Here is a 19,496-nt window from a genome sequence, read left to right on the forward strand (position 1 = left end):
GATTAAGAGAGCCAGTTATTTTATCAATTCAACTATATTTGCTAAAGGAAACCGATTATATTGCAATTAATTATAAAACAGAAAAAGAAAACTCAATTTGAACATATTTATGAAAATACAAAAACATATAGACCATATAACAAATTTTAACCTCATCATTTATAAATTTTTTAGTGTATTGTTACCAGTTTCAAACCCGGATAGAGAAGAAATGTATATAATGGCGGAATCTGTAAACGAGCCATGCAATTTTACTTCTCTAACCCTAAGGTTTAAGTTATATTGATTCCAGAATTATTTCTTACAAGCATTGATTAAAAAGGTTTCCTTGTCCTGGGTACTTTGTATTTTGTTCTTTTATCATGCAATATGTTTGAACTGTGTGTCACATGTCGAATGCATTGATTGTTAACAACTCACCACATTAAAAGTTAACAGGTATGCCCATATATCCTTTTGACCCACCATATATCATTATATAATTAAGGTAGCCGCCTCCGGAGAAACAGAATTGGCACTAATGATGGATGGGAAATATTGGGAACATTCTGTATCTAGATAACACTTTCTAGCATACCCAAAATGATTAATAAATTTCCTTAAATGCAAAGAATAAGCTAAAATCGTGCAACATTATGGATTATTCTAAGCAAACAAGTGGAAAAAAGGGAAGCAATCTTTATTCTTGATTTACAGTTGATTATTGAGTAACCAATAAGCTTTAGACATGTATAACTTCCTAATATAGAAATAGAAGTTTGTTTAAAGAATGAATAGGATCTCTTTAACAAGCACTTAAAGAGAACTTTCCAAATTTGGTAAAACTTTATGCTGCTGAATCTCTTCAATCTTTTTAAGACAACCATTTTTTAGTCTCTGTTTGGTATTTACTTCTCTATAGAAAGGCTCTTAAGCATCAAATACAACTCACACATATTCACACACCTAGTGAACTCCACCAATCTCTCTCTCTCTCATCATCATCATGTCAAGAATGGCTGAACCACTGGCAGTAGGAAGAGTGATAGGAGAGGTGGTGAATACATTTACACCAAGTGTCAAATTGAATGTGACCTACAATCTCAACAAGACTGTCTCCAATGGACATGAGCTCATGCCTAATCTCATTACCACTAAACCTCACGTCGATATCGGCGGTGAAGACATGAGATCTGCATACACCCTTGTAATCCTCTTCATCTCTAGCATTATATATATGTTTATATATTTATATCTGTATGTTAACTTTGTCTTATTTCGACTTGAAGATCATGACTGATCCAGATGTTCCTGGCCCAAGTGATCCTTACTTAAGAGAACATCTCCACTGGTGAGATTATTAGACTATGGTTTACAGTTTTCTAGTATATTTATTATATTCCTAAAGTACCATTTAACTTTAACTGAATACTAACAAATTTTGGACCCCGTTTTACGTTACAGGATCATGACAGACATTCCTGGTACCACTGACGCATCTTTCGGTACATACATTTAATCATATGCATGAACCACATTATTTTTCTTTAATGCATTCCATGAGTCGTCTGAATTGCACATAATGCAGGGAGAGAGATTGTAAGCTATGAGGCACCGAAGCCGTTAATAGGGATTCACCGATATGTGTTCTTACTGTTCAAACAGAAAACAAGAAAATCGGTGACTCCACCGACTTCCAGAGACCGTTTCAACACTCGTAGCTTCAGTCAAGAACATGGGTTAGGATTACCCGTTGCTGCGGTATATTTCAATGCTCAGAGAGAAAATGCGGCCCGTCGAAGATGATTACACATATGATGTTGCACAATTAGTAATGTATTTGAGGTACTCAAATGATATTGATCGTATAAAATATCTCAAATATTATTAATTATGCATATATGCACTCTGCAGCCTCAATAATAAAGAAGAGAGGAAGTGATAATGTTGAATAAAACAATAAAACTTGATTTTATGTATGAATCGGATTGGCATTTGAAATATTTGTATTGGCGACTCTAATAAGCAATGAAAATTTTCTAGTAGTATGATGGGTTGTTTAAAAATACTTTAGCTTTGTGTTTCTTTTGGTCATTTGCATATGGTATTGATGGTACATATTAAGTAATGCCTGATAACGAAACAAAGACGAATTCCGAAATTAAATAAAGAATGAACATATAAAGGGGATAAACAATATACCAAAATTATATCAAATTGCAAAATATCACAACCAATTTTGTTGTAGCCTTATAATTTTTCAGACAACATACGAGTTTGGTGCGAATGAACACGTTTTGATGAATTTAGCTTCATTTTTTCTTCCGTTGCCTTCAAGATCGACACTTGTAAAAGAGAAAAGATGAGTTAGACCAACTCATATCTCGCATATGGACCGGGTGTGAACTAAAAGACAATCTTTTCCTTTCAATTGCATATTACATGTGTGCCAAACATAATTGAATAAGCATGAATCTTGAGGCAACCCTGTATGGATGTGAATTAAAAAAAAAAAAGCAATCCTGTTAAACATAAACAACTAATAAATCCATAATTATTATTTTGAGACAAAAGAACCAATAGGTGTTCATACATGCATGTGAGTGTTTGAAAGATGAAATAGTTCGAATCCTAGCCAGCCTCAAGGAACCTTTACCAAAGATATACCTTTTTTTTTTTTTTCCATTTTACAAAACATGAAAGACCCATTATTTGTAGGCTATTAAAAACCAATTTTCAGTGCATGAAGCTCGTCCTTTTCTTTTCAGATGCTACTGAAAAGTGTGTTTGAAGAGATTTTAAGAGCACAAATGTTGAACCAACCTGTGATTATTGTGAATTAGACGAACGAACTTTGGGCATAGCTACCCCGGGTCCCCGGCAACCACCCCCCCCCCCATGCTTTTTGCTCAGTGGTATAAATTTATCCTTTTTCGACGGAAAATTTTTATACTTAATGTAAATTCACCTATTTCATCAGTTTAATTATGCGTTTTTATCCAAGCTTCGCAAGTTATCTTTACATAAAATATAAATACCCATATTTAAAAAAAAAAATAAAAAGAACAACAGTTGAATTGTAATATAACTCTTGATGATTGGGCCATGTCTGCTGCTTTCGGTTTGCATGTGACAGGTGTATTTGAAAAGGTTAAAACAGTACACGAATCTTGAAGCAAGCCTTAAGATTGTGAATCAAAAGAAACAATCAATCTTTTACAAAACATGCAAGGACCCATTCATTTGTTCTAAAGTAATTTAAAAACCGACAAGGTAGCAACCCTTGATGCCTCAACCTCGTCTTTTACATTGCAATTGCATTTGACGGGTTCCTTTCAAAGGTGAAGAAATATTAATCTTCAATTGAGCATAATAAATTAACAAAGCGATGGTTTGTTTTAAAACAAACCTATAATTTTTGTTAAAATTATAATAATTCATTAAACAAATAAGTTTTTGTTGCATTTGTGTGTTTTGGTTTTGAAATTTGAAATTCATGTGAGAAATGTGTTTGATAGTGAGCATGGCATGTGATGGATGGACACAATGTATGGTTGATTTCGGAGCGTACAAGACATTTGTAGTTTGATGATAACCTTCTTATGTTGTTTTGTCAATAAAACACTTACATTTATATTTATTTTTTAACAACTACTAGTTAAAAGTGATTTATGGTATGATTTTTTTAGTAATCTCTTTGAAAATGGGGCTCTCAATATACAGGTATATAATTTAGAATCACATCCTATATTTACCCTATAATTACGTAACTGTACATAAATAATACTTACTAATATCATGCATACAAAATATATTGTCTAGTCTCCCTCACAATTCGAGTGGTCTGCATATTGAAATCCATAAGTAACATGTAGAACCCGAACATAACCAATTTGATCATTCTCCCGAACAAAAAGAATATCTATCTCAACATGTTTTGTGCGTTAATGTTGAACAAGAATTTCCGAGAAATAAATGGCTGAGACATTGTCACATTAGACAATAGTTTTGTAAGGCCCCGTTACCGGTGCCCTACATTTGGTGTTGGATTTACTCATAAACACAGTTCTAAATATCATAGTTAATTAAAACTTTTGCGAAATAATATAAAACATCAACCATTCATTACAATTATCCATGATTTGTCTTTTAAAGCATAACATAAGTTATAACATTCAAAACATCTAACAATCTTCAGATGTCAGCCTCTTCAATCCTACCATGTATCCATCTCAAGCCATCTGTCTCAATCTGTTAACCTGCGTGCATACTAAAAGTCAGCTACGCTGAGTGAGTTCTAGTTAATCACACATTATACCATACATGCACTTGCCTTCATTATGCATCCGAAGACGCATAATCGTTACTTTACTAATTTACTTTCATTACATGAGTTCATACATACGTGCATACTTTATTACTTTCATACTATATAAATTTCTGTCTTTTTCTATCTCGAATATTATTAGGGTCTAATCCCTTCATTTTCTATCTCAGATATTATTAGGGTCTGATCCCTCTTTCCTTTGTCTATCTCAGATATTATTAGGGTCTGATCTCTTTTTTACTTCTTTATCTCAGATATTATTAGGGTCTGATTCCTCTTTCTTCATCTTCGTGTATACTGTCTTTACATACCCATAACATACATATAGTTTATTTGATCATCCACACACATCCATACATTATACATATATATCTATCATTCACATTCAACTATCATATACATACCTCCCTTGTCAACACGTGCAATATCCGAAGATCGTTAACGTATCGACAAGCTTTCATTCGCATTTAAGATATACATACATAACATATAAATCATACATGGGATACACTTACCACTTAAGGTAAGTGTATTAACTATCACATCGAGTATGCACACAGCCCCGAAAAAACATAACAAGGAAATGGAGCTAGAAACTCACCTGAATGCGGTTGCGTTCAGAGTTAATGGTAATCCCTTTCTTGAGCTGTGCACGACTAACTGTATAGCAATTACACATATTAATTAACTATCACTACTCATATCGTTTTTCTATCCTTTTTATAACCCTCAATGAACGGGGGTCCGGGGGCAGCGCCCCTGGCAGCGGGGTTCTATGGGCGGCAGTCCCTAGCGGGGTCCAAGGGGCAGAGCCCCTGGTTGGGGTTAAGCTGCTAGGTCAGCTTGGAAAAATTTTATTTTCATTAGTTGTCTTAACACATTTTCCACTAGGATTTTAAATTATTTTCTAATTCGCTACCTCATTCGTTATAGCAGTTTGCCTCTGATACGTTATGTTTTTCTTCCTTAATTCGTTATTCTGATTCATCCTCTTATCCTCTGATTCGTCATTCCAATTCGTTATCTGAACATGACTTGATTCGTGGTCTAATTCGTTATTGGAACTTAGCGAATTGGTGAGTAACGAATCACCTGATTCGTTACCTGGTTCGCTATCCTAGTTCGTTAGCCTAATTCTAATGTAACGAACTGGGTGAGCTGATTCGCTACCTGGACATAACGAATTGCACCATTCTTAACGAATCATCCCTGTTCTTATCCAGACTTTGACTTAGGGTCAAAGTCCAAATTGTCAAGAACACAAAATAGTCAAAATTCATCAGATCTGCAATTAAACCCTCGTTTCTTAACCAAATATCATGATTTAGGTATCAATGGATTCGGAATTACAGCGCCTACAAACCCTAACCATCAAATCGGCCAAACATCAATGTTTAAGGGGTGCGATTTAGGCATATAGGTTACGGGTTCTTTTAGTTATCAATTAACCTATCAAATGCTAATCCATTTCAGTAATATTTGTTTGGTTAGATTCGTTTTCAACATACTAAAACAGATCTGTGCTTATCTAAATGAATGCGGACCTAAATGAACGATTTCTAGTTATAAACGTACCTTAAACGAGTCGAACTACGAACACGAGCTGGTCTTTGATATTGTTTTTGTTCTTCACAACGATCTAGCACCAACAAGCTCGGGTTTTCGCCTTCGGATCTTGGTTCGGGTTAAACGATAGTGTTTGTGTGTGTTTTCCAAGGTGTAGGCTATGGTGTAGAGATGGATAAAATGGAAAGGATAGGGTTTAAGGGGTATTTATACTCCCTTAAGCCCATGGACCTAAGGCCCATTCCATCTTTTATTCCATCTTCTAATGTCCAAGTCCAACCGTGTACAGTTTATTATCTAAACCGATAAACGACACAATATAAAATAAACGACATTTATTTTATTATTATAATCAAAAGTAGGATGTTATAAGTTTCTTTTGGAACAAGCACATGCATCTTAAGGACTTTGCACAACCACCTGGCCCTCGAAACAACATTAGCCACGCCCGTATATTTGCCCTCAACATTCCATCGAGAAACCGCCTGTTATCATGTAAAAGACCATGAGTTTAAGTTGTCTCCTAAGAAAATACAATATCCAAAGTTCGATTGCCTAGAATTGGGACATCAGCCCTAGTCTACATCTGAATCGAGTGTTAGTCTCTAAGACTGAGAGGCAGTGAACCTTTGATCGTAATCTAGAATTCCTTGGACTTATCAAAGAATATCTGGGCTAGTAAAGGTTAGACACTTAAGTGCGAGGTCAAACTATTTGGAAGTAGCTCACCATTCATGGCATTGAGACTAGAATAAGTGTCATGGGTATGTTACAAGGTTTACAACTAGACATTGAGGCAAGATGTCACACATGCCCTCAAGGGCCTAACTGTGTGACCAACAATTGGTACCTGTTTTTGTCAATATATCATTGTTTAATTATGCAACGAAAATTTGTTTAAATAAAATATTTATGCATATAATTGTATTAAACACCCGTAGTTTTTACAAAATTTATTTTTTAAAAGCAACTTTATAAAGATTTCATTTACAAATTAGTTGAGACATTAGCTATCTACAATGCCTAGAAATCTTTATTTCCTTCAGCATCTATCCTTAACTATATAACATTTGAAAATATGTCAGCTATCTATATGCTAGTAAATAATGTTGAATTGACTTAAAACAATTTTCATAATTCGTTAAAGCACAATACTAGTAGCAGTTAACGACTCAATGGATCTCAATATCATCTTATTAGAACTAAACATACGAACAAATCACATCAGAGACAGTTACGTACCCCATGACAAATATGACTGCAGTACATATATATAAGGATCCAGACACATGCATTTTACCTTGAATTTTTTAATTACTACCTTGTATCAAAACGTCTTTAACAAGGATTTGAACCATTCCATTGTACATACTTTTCTGACTCTTTAAGAATGGATAACTATCCATATTTTTTAAAGAGTAAATAATTTATAAATAGGTTGAACATGTTTACGTTCTAAAAAGGTAAGACGTATTCACATCATCGTCCTTTGATAATGATTGTAGATAACTTTGAGACTTGATTATGTTCCTTCACCTAATGTCAAAATAGGCCATTTCAATATTCAAATCAGCTACGTTATCTAATCTTAAACTTTTTAGGGTTTGGTTTTCATAGTTTAAAATGTTGTTTAAAAATGTTTAACATCGTTTTACCGTTTAAAACTATTTTCAAAACCCCCGTTAAGAGACTATCACAACAAGTGGGCCTTCAACCTTTTGTTTAATTAGTCATTACTCTTTCATTGAAAACATGACGTTTCTTCATGTTAAAATAACGTTTGTCAAAACCAATACGTATAAAACTAATACCAATTGTTTACCTTTCAAACTAAGGTTTGACTATACCCGCGTCTAAGGTTTTAGGTTACATATTAAGTCACTAAAGCAATAATCATTACCTTAACAAGATCAACAACTAGTTATGAAATTGTTAACGACTTTGGATGATCGAGTGAAACCTTGAGTTAAACAAACGTTGGGACTTCGTAACACGACACACACTTTGAGAACTCGTACTAAGGTTCAAGGTTACTGCTACAAGGCTCGGGAGTGTCGAGATGGTTTACGAGGAATTCTAAGAAAGGATTCGATTTTGTGATGAATTAATTCAAAATCCTCATACTCGCTAATTATAGTTGAATCTGGGACTCGCAGTGGACTGTTGGGAATTTTCCCGAAGGACTAATGAGAATTTCATGGAGGTCTATTGGGCTGCCCTGTTGCCGAGTCATCGGACACACTTCAAGTCGTGTCATAATTGATGTTCATCCAACTGTCAGTGAACCATTGGTGGCGCTGCCGGAGGTAAGTCAGGGAGGTGAGTCGTCAACATGTGTCACACGTTGATGAATTGTTATCTTTCACATGTCAGCTAGTATTTGATTGCTTAATCAAGTTAACAAACTCATAGCGGTACTCCTCCCAATTTGATTAGTAAAGGACCGATGGCGAAAATGCTATTGGTCCTCCGGGTCCAAGTTTAGCAGTTTTACAAATTAGTGCCTAAACTTTAACTTTGTCTTAATGACCGTTTGGTCCCTAAACATATAAAATTGGCATTTATACCATGAAAGTTTAGGGATTCTACGCATATGGAATGTCAATGGTATACTAAGATTGAGATAATAAGAACCCGTCTTTGTCCATTAAGGTTGTAATCATAGAAAATTTAGCAAGGTACCAATTAAACATGGCAAATTCAGTAGATAAAGTAGAAATAATATGTTGAAGCCACATATGCTACTTCAAAAGCCTTGAGATAAGAGGAATGAAGAGAACTGGTTGTACCAAGCGCGAGGAGTTTACTTAATCCTAATGAGACATCGTTTTAACCTACACACATAATATTGGTTACCCTGATCAATGAAACGTTATAAAACGACGTCAGGACCATTTCAACGACTTATTCTATATTCGTGAACCAAGAATGCAATTTTCATCGTTTTCTAATATGAATAACTGAAGAAATTGTCGTCCAAGAGTATATTCCATAAGAAATAAGCATTCCAAAATGACATGACGGCCTCGTTTCATACCTTTCTCCTCATTTTAAACATATGGATGATAATTTTCAAGTACACAACAATCAATCAATCAATCATACCCAGTGAAGTCCCACCAACAGCAAAGCTATAGGTAGGGTCTGGGGAGGGTGGGATGTAGGTACACCGTACCTCTATCCAAAGGGATAAAGAGGTGGCTTCCAGAGAGACCCTCAGCTCTAAAGTCCATATGTATGAAGCAATACAAAGGAAATCAAAGTTTAACAGTAATAATAATAATAATATTAATGATAATAATAATAATAGGAATAATAATAATAATAATCATAATACTAATAATAATATATATGAAAAGAATATACTATTACTATGTATATGGGAAGAATAATACTAATAGTAATACTAATACTAATACCATATACAATAGAGATTCTAATTATCTAGTTCCATATACCACTTCTTCTACTCACATAAGACCCAACTGAACACCCCCCCCCCCCCCCCCCCCCCCCGCGGTCTTCAATGAGTTTTAACCATATCCCAAAGATCAATATTGTTATAGAACCTTCATCTCCATATTCAAAGTAGATCACAATTATAACTCTCTTAAAACTTCATATGCCCAACCCTCCGTTTTCTTTTGTAGCCATCACCAAATCACATTTAACACAAGAAACCTTTTTAATTTTACCATCCCCTGCCAAAAACAATTGACCATAATGACTCCAACTGTTTTTTTACTGGCATTAAGAATAATAAAAGAAATAAATACCTAGAGAACCCAAAACCGAATTAACATAGTTATTTCACATATATGCAACATGTGACATATAAAGATCACTTTTACCATCTGAAAAAACTGTCAGTAAGCCCTCAACCACCATAACTTCCATAGCCACATGCAAACCGTCCATTGCTAGAATAATTAAAAACGGACACTGTTGAAGGCCCCTTTATACCTAAAACACAGGAGTCAGACTTTCGTTCATTAGCATCGATGATCTAGCTAAATTCAAGTATGCTTTTATACAAGTGACCAATTTACTGCCAAAACCTATCTAATTCATCATTTTTCAAATAAGCCCAACTTCGAGGAATTATAAGCTTTCTCAAAGTCCATCATTATTATTAGTATGTTTTTTTTTTTTAATTTATCTTCTTGTAACAGATAGCCACCTCATTCAATAGCGACGGGTCATTAAGAACTTGCCGACCTTTGACAATGCCGACATTTGATAGAAGTCCTTTGCTCAAGACTAACAACCGAGCCCACAACTTTGGCCAACCATTAGCCAACAATTTGTTGGGATTTCTGCAATCGTATATCTTAGGAAAATCTGAGAGTCGTGAAACACTTTCAGATCAAAACTATTTGTTGGTTCCCAAATGTTTTGACCGGATAAAACTCAAATTCAGTGCAAGAATTTGTATGGTGATTGAGAGATTGCAGTTATCTGATTTTGAAATTCAAAATCATAAAATACGTTATGGAATTTGTGACAAATAAAACATACGAAATTTAATTTAATTAAATTTATAATACGTTTTTTAATATAACAATATATGTAACAAAAAATTTATTCAAGCTAACCTAGCAGCCTGACCCCCGCCAGGGGCGCTGCCCCTTGGACCCTGCCAGGGGCTGCCGCCCCTCGCACCTCGCTACCAGGGGCGCTGCCCCGGACCTCCACAAAGGGGGCGTTGCCCCCTTGGAACCCTCATGACTTAGGGGCTTCGCACTTAAGTACCAATAGGATTATAAATTATAATAAGATCAAATAAGTGTGCACTCCACACCCGGCTTATTTAGATTCGTATTACAATTAACTTGATCAACAAGTTAATCCTTATTTACACTAAAATCACTAACACAATTTCGCCATAGTTTTATATTGCAACCCTATTTAAGTAATAGATCTAAATTCTTTCACGATGCTTTTACAAGAAGAGGGCTTTCTTCCTTTGGAATTATTAAAGTAATGAAGGATTACATCCAGATGGAATAATATTATTATTCTTATAAAAATGGTTAACAAAAGCATACTACAATTTAAGAGAAGTTTTCTTTTTGAATGGCGAAAATTTAATTAAAAAATTGAACTAGCAAGATGTTAGAAAATACCAAATCAACTAAAACTCCTAGACCAATTTAAGAAAATTTAAATACAGGAAGTTACAATCAATTTGCAAATAGATTAATTAATTTATAAAGCAAAAACTGAAAAGGGAAATTGTAGAAATTTTAGATACGGAACTGAAGACATAATTTTGCAGAAAAGAATGAAATGTGTTTTGGGATAAACTTGTGAACCTCACTCTTTTGGACCAGGCTATACGTGTCTAGTAAAGAACTCGACTGTACAAAGGGCCCATGTTACACATTTGTCCGACCTCGTAGAGTCGTAGGAAAGGTTCTTTTAACCATTATTGATTTGGTGCTAAAAAATTACAAATATATATATATATATATATATATTATATAAGCGGTTTAAATAAAAATAAAGAGTTTACTAAGAATGGTAATAACCAATAAATTTTTGACATGTAGCACTACAACCTATGGTGAAAGAACAATTCTAGGAAAACTATGTCGGTTATAGTGGTGAAAGAGTAATTCTAGAAAACTATGACCGTTTTTAGTAATTTTAAATCTCAACCATTTATTAACATGATCTAATGGCTAAGATTTATTCTTAGTCTTCTTAGGAAACTACTTCTTTTTAGAATAACCCTCCCCTGTATATATATATATATGTAGAAAAGGGTTCAAATAAAAATAAGTTGTTTCTTAGGAATGGTAAGAACCTATAGAATTTTGACATTTGGCATTAAAACCTATGGTGAAAGAATAATTCTAGGAAACTATGTCAGTTATAATGGTGAAAGAGTAATTCTAGGAAACTATGACGGTTTTTGGTAATTTTAAATCTCAACCATTGATTGGTATGATCCAATGGCTATGATTTATTCTTAGACTTCCTAGGAAACTATTTATTTTTAGAATAACCCTCCCCTGTATATGTATATGTATATATATATATATAGGATGAGTATCATTACAGAACTATTAAATTATTTAGAACTTGAAAGAACCATTGAAAACTAACGTTTTTTATAAAAATTTTTGTATGTCAATGTTAATTGAGTGTAGTTTTATCATTTTTTCTATATCTATATTTACAATTACAATTTTAAAAATTAGTTTTTATACATATCTATGCTTTTTTTACACCTATGTAAATTTGTTAGTTATAAATTTTACACATATGTAAAATTGTGATTAACATATGTAATCAAAACTTTTTATATAAAATATGATAAAACTACTAGTAAATAATGTTAATACATAAAAAAAAAATTAAAAAATATTTGGTTGTTTAGAGTTCCTAAGAGTTTTTAATTTTTTTTAGAGTTCTTAAATGATACCAACCCTATATATATATATATATATATATATATATATATATATATATATATATATATATAGGGGTGGGTTATAATAAAAAGAAATAGTTTTCTAGGAAGAGTAAGAATAAATCTAGGCCCTTGGATCTAGAATCTAGTGGTTGAGATTGGTAGTTTTCAAAATAGCAAATAGTTTCCTAAGATCAAGGATTTAGGCTACATAGTTTCATAACTCTAAATTTTATGTCATTTCTACTCTTCCTACAAAACTATGTATTTTTATTTTAACCCTTTTCTATATATATATATATATATATATATATATATAAAAGAGTTCAAATAAAAAGTTATAGTTTTGTGAGAATAATAAGAACCATTATAAATTCAACAAGTGGTGATCCCTAAAATTAGGATTCAAGGGTACTAAGGTAATCTTCTCAATACTTATATTAACAAAAATATTTTAAATAAAATAATTCTACTTATATTCAAGGGATTTAACAGATCGTGGGTTTTTGAGTGTTTTTTTTCTTTTTCTTTTTACTTAAATTATATAATAATCAATCTTACAGTTTCAAAAAGCACTAACAATTTGATTTTGGAAGGAGACGGTTGTAAGTTTAGGATAAGACAACCATAGTATTATGTTTAATTTAATAAAATAATAAGTGTTCATTGTTTCATATTAAAATTGGTATATATTGTATCTGAAATAAATTAATAGTTTTGTGATGAAAATTAAGTTCAGTTCTTCCACATATTGGGAGATATTATTATATTTGAAATATATGAACACTATATAGTAGGGTTAATCATCACGATTTCACTTGAATTGATATATAACTGTTGGCAGTTTTGTATATGTTTTAAAACAATACATGGAACATATTACCCCTAAAGCAATTAAAACTATAAACAAAAATAAAACACTACTCAGTTATTTAGAAACTATAAATCTCAATCGTTAAAGCCCAAATCCAAAGGTTCAGATTTATTCTTATACTTCTCACAAAACTATTGTTTTTTACAATAACCCTACCCTATATATATATATATATATATACTAGTAAAGAACCCGCGCGATGCCTCGGTGGCGACAATATACAATGTGGTGTACTCGTTTATATTAGTTTCTTAGTCGATTTGAACAAAGATGATCACAGTATTAGTTTTCTAGATTAATAATATTCAAACTTAATCAATTTACGGATGAGCAAACAGTACCTGGTGTTTATCTATAATATGTAAACTTATTGCATTAACTAATTAGCAATATGGAGTTAGAAAACTCACTGGGATGAGGGCAACGAATAATATTATTTTGAAATGCAATCAGAAGCACAATTTTTAAAACATTTACAAAAAGTATGTATAATCTGATTCAATTTATTGTAATTATAAGAATTGTACACCATCCTCCGATCGCATTCACCACAGCAAGATTATACGACGCCATTTAAACTAATACCACTCACTCCCTTCACCCTAAATAGACCAGAATCTCTGCTGACACCCTACTGTAAATCTCTATAATATTCTCACATAACGCGTTAATGTAATGGATGCGAGATATCATTAGACAACAATTTAGTTGGACTTTGTCCCCAATAATCTCAATACACGGATTTGAGGACTTTATGGTACCAAAATAGCAATTCTATGAATAAATATGTTATTTAAACTAATATTGTTATAATAAATTTTTAACCTTGAAATGTTGAGCATCAACAACAGCAGCAGGCCCATTTGGCTTTGCTGCAGAATCGATGGCATGATCAAACACTTACAAAAGAATTGCTAAATGATATTTATGTGTTAACAAATACAGAAAGGTCAAATAGGACTTCCAAAGAGATTTAAGATTTGTAATCTGCATATAGAGGTTGAATGTCATAAACTCGATCACGCGCCTCAAATCATGATATGCGGAATCGACTACAATCCCAGCAAACCCAGCCTGAAAAATATGAACAAATATTTATATTCTAGAAAGCAGTTAAAAGTTAAAACATATATTTAACTAACAGGAATAATATCAAACCTCTGTGATAGGTGATCAACGTCCCTTCCCGGACCATATTTGTTCAATAGTTCCTTGGCTATCTATAAAAATAAAAATAATAAATATAATGAGAAACGAACACATGAATGTATACTATTATAAAACGGGTGATTTGTAAAGATACAGAGCGAACATGAACTGGGCTTGTTTATGTTCGTTTAACTTTAACCGAACAAATGATAAAACAAGGACATAGTTTTCTTATTCGTGTTCGTTCGCTAAGATAATAAATGTGTTCATGTTCGATTATGTTTGTTGGTTATGGACTAACATTAACAAACACGAACATGGTTATTTTCTAAACGAACGCACATGAACAAGAAACTCTGTTCGTTTAGCTGTTCACGTTCGTGTTCAGTTAAAGTTAAATAAATGAACACAAACATGACCATGTTCATGTTTGTTCGGTCTTTTAATAGTCTTAATTTAATAATATAAAGCTTCACTAAAAAGTCAGATCCACCAAAAAAGAGAGAAAAAATCAACTTTATACGCAGGTTACAGCTTCAGCATGGTTTGTACGGTGGCTTGAAAGTTTCTAAAAGATAAAGATATGACTATCTGCATAGGTCCATAACTGGAGATCACGTGGTACGATTTAAGTTCCTGTTGTCTTAGATCTCGCTCCTTTCCCTCTCCATCATCTTATATAAATCCAAAAACATTTATTTGATCAACAAAAAAATCAAAACTAAGAAAGAGATATACACATGACCCATATCAATTACTGATTAGTTAAAGACATACCATCATGGTCATCATTATTAAAGTCTTTAAGCATAATATGTGTTTTCCATATCAGAAGCAATAGCCCTGTGGTCCTCCTGTATGATAACAAATACACGGCACTCATCGAATAAAGTATAGAAAATATGAATTTATGATTTTGACTTTGTGATTGTGAGGGTGTTCATTGAATCAAATTTCAAATATTTGATTATGTTATTCAACGCACATGACAAAGTTTTATACTTTTTAAAATATTTAAATAATGTCTAAACTTGGCCATGTTGCTCAAAATTGTCAGCATTTTGATAAGGGCATTTTGGTTAAATTTGTTTATTTAGGAATTTTCCGTTAACACAGCGGCACTTTGAGTGAAATGATCACAAAAAACTTGACGAAACAGAAAATAAATACATAATACCAATAAACATATGAAAATAATAATGTATACCTTTTCCTTGTGGAAAGAAATCCAAGGGAACCATCCTTCTTCCTGTGAGACATCGTTCTTCTTCACTTAAATGTACACAGTGGATAGATCTTTGTGGCCTGAATATCTTCAGCATCAATGTACATTGTCGCCCCTTCACCTCCACCTTGATCTAATGGATGCCGAAAAGTTTGCATATTTGTAATAGATAAAACACAAATTAACTCATGATAATAAAAAAAAAAGCATTCTTACTTTGTACACAGTGTGTGACATGGTTGAGGCTACTCAGAATGAAATTCGGCATATATTTCAGTAATAGATCCGATTTCAATTTTTTCATAAGTGTCTGGTCAACAAGTGTTACCCTGAACAAACATAGATAAAGTGTTACCCTAAAAAGAGTTAATATGATCCTACACAATTTGCCATAAAATAAGTTAATCTGAAACAAAATTAACTACTTCATATTTTATATTTCATATCATGTATTCTTTTCACTTCATGATACAGAAAACGCATCGCACCAAGTGCAGCGATGCGCCCTGAACATCGCAAAATGCGCGCAAGATAACCAAGATATAAGTAAATTGAAAATATGTGAAAATTGCAATAATGAAACTGGAACAAATAAGTGGAATTGATAGAGATCAAAGAGTGATTACAGAGATTTAAATCAATTGGTTTTAGTGAGCACGATAGATATCTAAAATGCCATTTTTATATTCTCTTATTAAATATAGAAGGAAAGCTTTAGTAAGCATATTCAGTATGTAATAATGAAAATAATAATAACAATAATAATTAGGATAATATTAATAATAATGAAACTAATTTTAAAGAAAGAAAATGAATACTTGTAGGCTCTTTTGCTTTCACCTAAACTCTTGAGTTTACTACACCTACTTTAATCTAGCTTGCGTATTGGCCCTCCGAGGGGCTATTTGACAGGTGGTTGATGTGCGAATATATATATATATATATATATATATATATATATATATATATATATATATATATAAATATAACACAAGTCGCAACTAAGCTTTAAAAACCAAACAATCTATCCTAGTTCACACAAACGGCAAGTGTACCGGTCGCGTATAGCACAGATGAGGAAAGTCCGGATATCGAACTCGAAGACACGTGAAAACGTTTATAATCACTAAACTCTAACCAAGACTCACCAAAATATTTTAATTGATATTTTTTTTATTTGATTTAACTACTTAACTTAACTAAGTGAAAACTTTTGACAAAACTTCGAAAACTTTGACTGTAGTGATAAAAACGTCTACCTAGGTAAGAATCATATTGAATGAGATGACAAGACAATGGATTGAAAACTCTCACGACACCGGTTCTAAAGGATGACACAACTAAGGTTCGCTCAAGAAGGTCAGATCACCTCTCGGTCTCACTAACAAACTCTAACTTATCTTAGTTGATTTTAAGAACAAACCGGGAAAACAAATTATTAACGTGTTCTAATGCCGACTCACCTCTCGGTCTCACCGACACACCAGCCTAATGGAAACGAATACTATGCAACCAAGGATAGAGGAACAATTCAACTTAACTTAAACTAGACCAACTAATCGCTCAAACACCCAAACCCGACAAGAACAAAACCCGCTCTCGCGCGATCTTAATTCTAACAAGTAAAAGTAATGAGACGAGTTTACTTCTTATCACCTCTCGGTCTCTAAGAAGGTGTTTCACAACTGATTTTATATAAATAATTTACCCACTTATCCCTACGGTTGTACTTCCCGCAAATAAACCCTAAACACAAAGTAAAGAGCCTTAAACATGCAACAACTAATCAAAACCGATTCAATTAATTAAAGCACGAGGTTATTAGGTATAATCAAACAAAACACAACCACTAAACACAATCTAATTTACTGTTAAATCATACTTTACATTTAACAATTTAAGCCATGATCATTAACAATCAATATTACTAGTTAAAACCTAACAATATTCATCAAACCTAGGTAGAACAAACAAGATTATCTACTCATTAAGTTTGGACAGCAGCATACATTCGAATTAAACATCATATAACTCATCATAAACATAAGAAAACTCATTCAATGATCAAGAACAATCAAACACAAATCAATCTCTAAGTAACTTTCAAAACAATCCAACAAAAAGATCAAACTAAACAAGTTAGGGTTCTTGAACAAGAAACAAAGTTTAAAGATGATTACTTAGGGTTATATGGCTGAGATTATGGATTTATAAGACGTTTAGCTGCTGTATAAAACCCTCCTTGGTGTTCTTCTTCTCTTCCAGCCGTCACAACCACCAAACCCTAGCCGCCACAAGCTTTTTCTTCCTTCTCCTTGCTGCTGCCGATCGCAATCTGCCTAGGGGGTTGGGGCTGCTGAATTTCGGGATTTAGGGCTGTTCTCTGGCAGAAATTAAGTTAATTAACTTAATATAATATCATGTAAGGCTTCTAACTTGTGGGCTTGGGTCGGGCCTTGAGTTGTAGTTTTGAAACTTGACCAAAAAGGCCCCTAGAATCTTCCAACTTAACTCTTTTTTTACCATCTTTCATAAACCTACAATTAACATTTAAACTTTGTAAATTATTGCACTTAACCCCCAATACTTTCATAAAATAAACAATTAAGCATAAAAACCATGATAAAATCATAAGGGAAGTAAGTGTGTTTTACAGCACATCAGTGGTGGTGTAACGAATGAGCTCTCAATATCAGGTACTTGTGCAAAAATTTTATATTTAACGAAACCAAATCAGATCCAACTAAAATTTATCTCAATTAATAATTGAAGTATATAATAACGAATGATACCTGTAACTATCAGAATTTAAACTAAAAGTTTTGGCATATGCATAATAATTTTGCTTCTCCTCATCTTCTTTGATGGGCATCATCTATGTGGTCACCGAATTACTGTTTTAGGTTGAAGAAAATTGTATCTGAACATAAATTTAAATCACGTAAAACGGACAAATTTTAAACATATATGGAGAAATTGATTATATAACATAAGCAAATTCTATGAAAATAACAGAAAGCAATTTACCGCTTTGCAAATTGTGGAGAATGAACCAACCAATAGTGGTCCACATCCGGCTTCTGTTCAACAGCCTTTGAGAATGAAATTAGAATAACGGAAGGTTAAAAGCATAAAAAACAAAATTAAATCATATGATTTGAGATTGAAATTGTCTGAAAACCTAATTTCAAACTAAAACACGATAACTTCGTATAACAATATTGTAATTTCAGATCCTGAAAAGTTTAAATAAAACCCCAAGAATGAAATTCAAAACCTGGATGGCAATAGAGAAAAAAAGCGAATCATTAATAAAAATAGGTAGGAAATTACCATCTGAAATCCAAAATGGCAAAACAAATCGAGTCACTGTTGTGGCAGTGGAACCACCATCCAAAAGCAACGATACTTTCACCGGCATCACGCTACTCTCATCCGCCGCTCAACTTCTCTGGCAATGATGCCTCTATTTCAGGCAGGGTCGCTGGCCAGAAACATGCGATCTCGTTCTCTGTCTGTCTAAATTGAAAGAAGATGAGAGAGAGTAGACAAGTGAAGATGATGAATGAGAGGCGGTGATGTGATGGAGATTTCAAAACCAAAGTTTGGTTGTGGGAGGAGTTTTGTAACTTTTTTACTTATTATTTTTAACTGTTTATTCATTGATGTTTTAAAAAGAATTGTATTTTTTATTCTTTAAAAACTTGTAAATAGATGCAGCTACAACTTGTACTTTACAATCCGTATCTCAGTTTTGAATAAAATTTATATCAAAACGTAGACAAAAATAAGAACGTTGTAACGACATGTTTAAATTTTTTTTAAACACAATATACTGAAAGATATCAAAGAAATAGTAAAAATAATATATTTGAGGAATATATTAAAAAAGATGAATGGTGGAAAAGTAAACATTGCTCAAATATACAAAAATGAAATCAAAGATGAAGGGTATAAA

At 32.8% G+C, this 19,496-nt stretch overlaps 2 protein-coding genes across 10 annotated transcripts; one reads left to right on the forward strand and one right to left on the reverse strand.

Moving 5' to 3' along the window:
* The first annotated feature begins 968 nt into the window (after positions 1–968).
* Positions 969–2,343, forward strand: LOC143586824 (CEN-like protein 1). Its single transcript, XM_077068289.1, has 4 exons — positions 969–1,186; positions 1,269–1,330; positions 1,444–1,484; positions 1,568–2,343. The coding sequence occupies exons 1-4, from the start codon at positions 986–988 to the stop codon at positions 1,783–1,785; spliced, it is 522 nt and encodes a 173-aa protein (XP_076924404.1). The 5' UTR covers positions 969–985; the 3' UTR covers positions 1,786–2,343.
* Positions 2,344–13,936: 11,593 nt separating this feature from the next.
* On the reverse strand, positions 13,937–18,503 carry LOC143586820 (uncharacterized). 9 transcript variants are annotated; one of them, XR_013144761.1, is made up of 5 exons: positions 18,331–18,344; positions 15,521–15,867; positions 15,091–15,167; positions 14,323–14,384; positions 13,937–14,238 (listed from the first exon to the last, which is right to left on the reverse strand). XR_013144761.1 is itself a non-coding variant. In XM_077068284.1 (3 exons), the coding sequence occupies exons 1-3, from the start codon at positions 18,411–18,413 to the stop codon at positions 14,842–14,844; spliced, it is 306 nt and encodes a 101-aa protein (XP_076924399.1). In that variant the 5' UTR covers positions 18,414–18,503; the 3' UTR covers positions 14,393–14,841. The 9 variants fall into 9 exon arrangements, 1 of the variants encoding a protein (XP_076924399.1); XR_013144765.1 differs by lacking the exon at positions 18,331–18,344 and having other exon boundaries at positions 15,521–15,671; positions 15,755–16,449; XR_013144762.1 differs by lacking the exon at positions 18,331–18,344 and having other exon boundaries at positions 15,091–15,164; positions 15,521–16,449.
* Positions 18,504–19,496: the final 993 nt, after the last annotated feature.

The sequence above is a fragment of the Bidens hawaiensis genome, unplaced genomic scaffold (assembly GCF_021521415.1).
Source record: "Bidens hawaiensis isolate Kalapana, Puna unplaced genomic scaffold, B.hawaiensis_p1.1 tig00034995_1, whole genome shotgun sequence".
Classification (NCBI taxonomy): Eukaryota; Viridiplantae; Streptophyta; class Magnoliopsida; order Asterales; family Asteraceae; genus Bidens; species Bidens hawaiensis.

Bases quoted from the DNA above. Each gene is read 5' to 3' on its own strand.
- LOC143586824 (XM_077068289.1), top strand. From the start codon at position 986: ATGTCAAGAATGGCTGAACCACTGGCAGTAGGAAGAGTGATAGGAGAG. The intron at 1,187-1,268 runs GTAATCCTCTTC...TTCGACTTGAAG, and splicing joins TGAGATCTGCATACACCCTT to ATCATGACTGATCCAGATGT. The intron at 1,485-1,567 runs GTACATACATTT...CACATAATGCAG, and splicing joins TACCACTGACGCATCTTTCG to GGAGAGAGATTGTAAGCTAT.
- LOC143586820 (XM_077068284.1), bottom strand. From the start codon at position 18,413: ATGATGCCCATCAAAGAAGATGAGGAGAAGCAAAATTATTATGCATAT. The intron at 15,168-18,330 runs GTATCATTCGTT...GTTATCATACAG, and splicing joins TTAAATTCTGATAGTTACAG to GAGGACCACAGGGCTATTGC. The intron at 14,988-15,090 runs GTATGTCTTTAA...GATTTATATAAG, and splicing joins TAATAATGATGACCATGATG to ATGATGGAGAGGGAAAGGAG.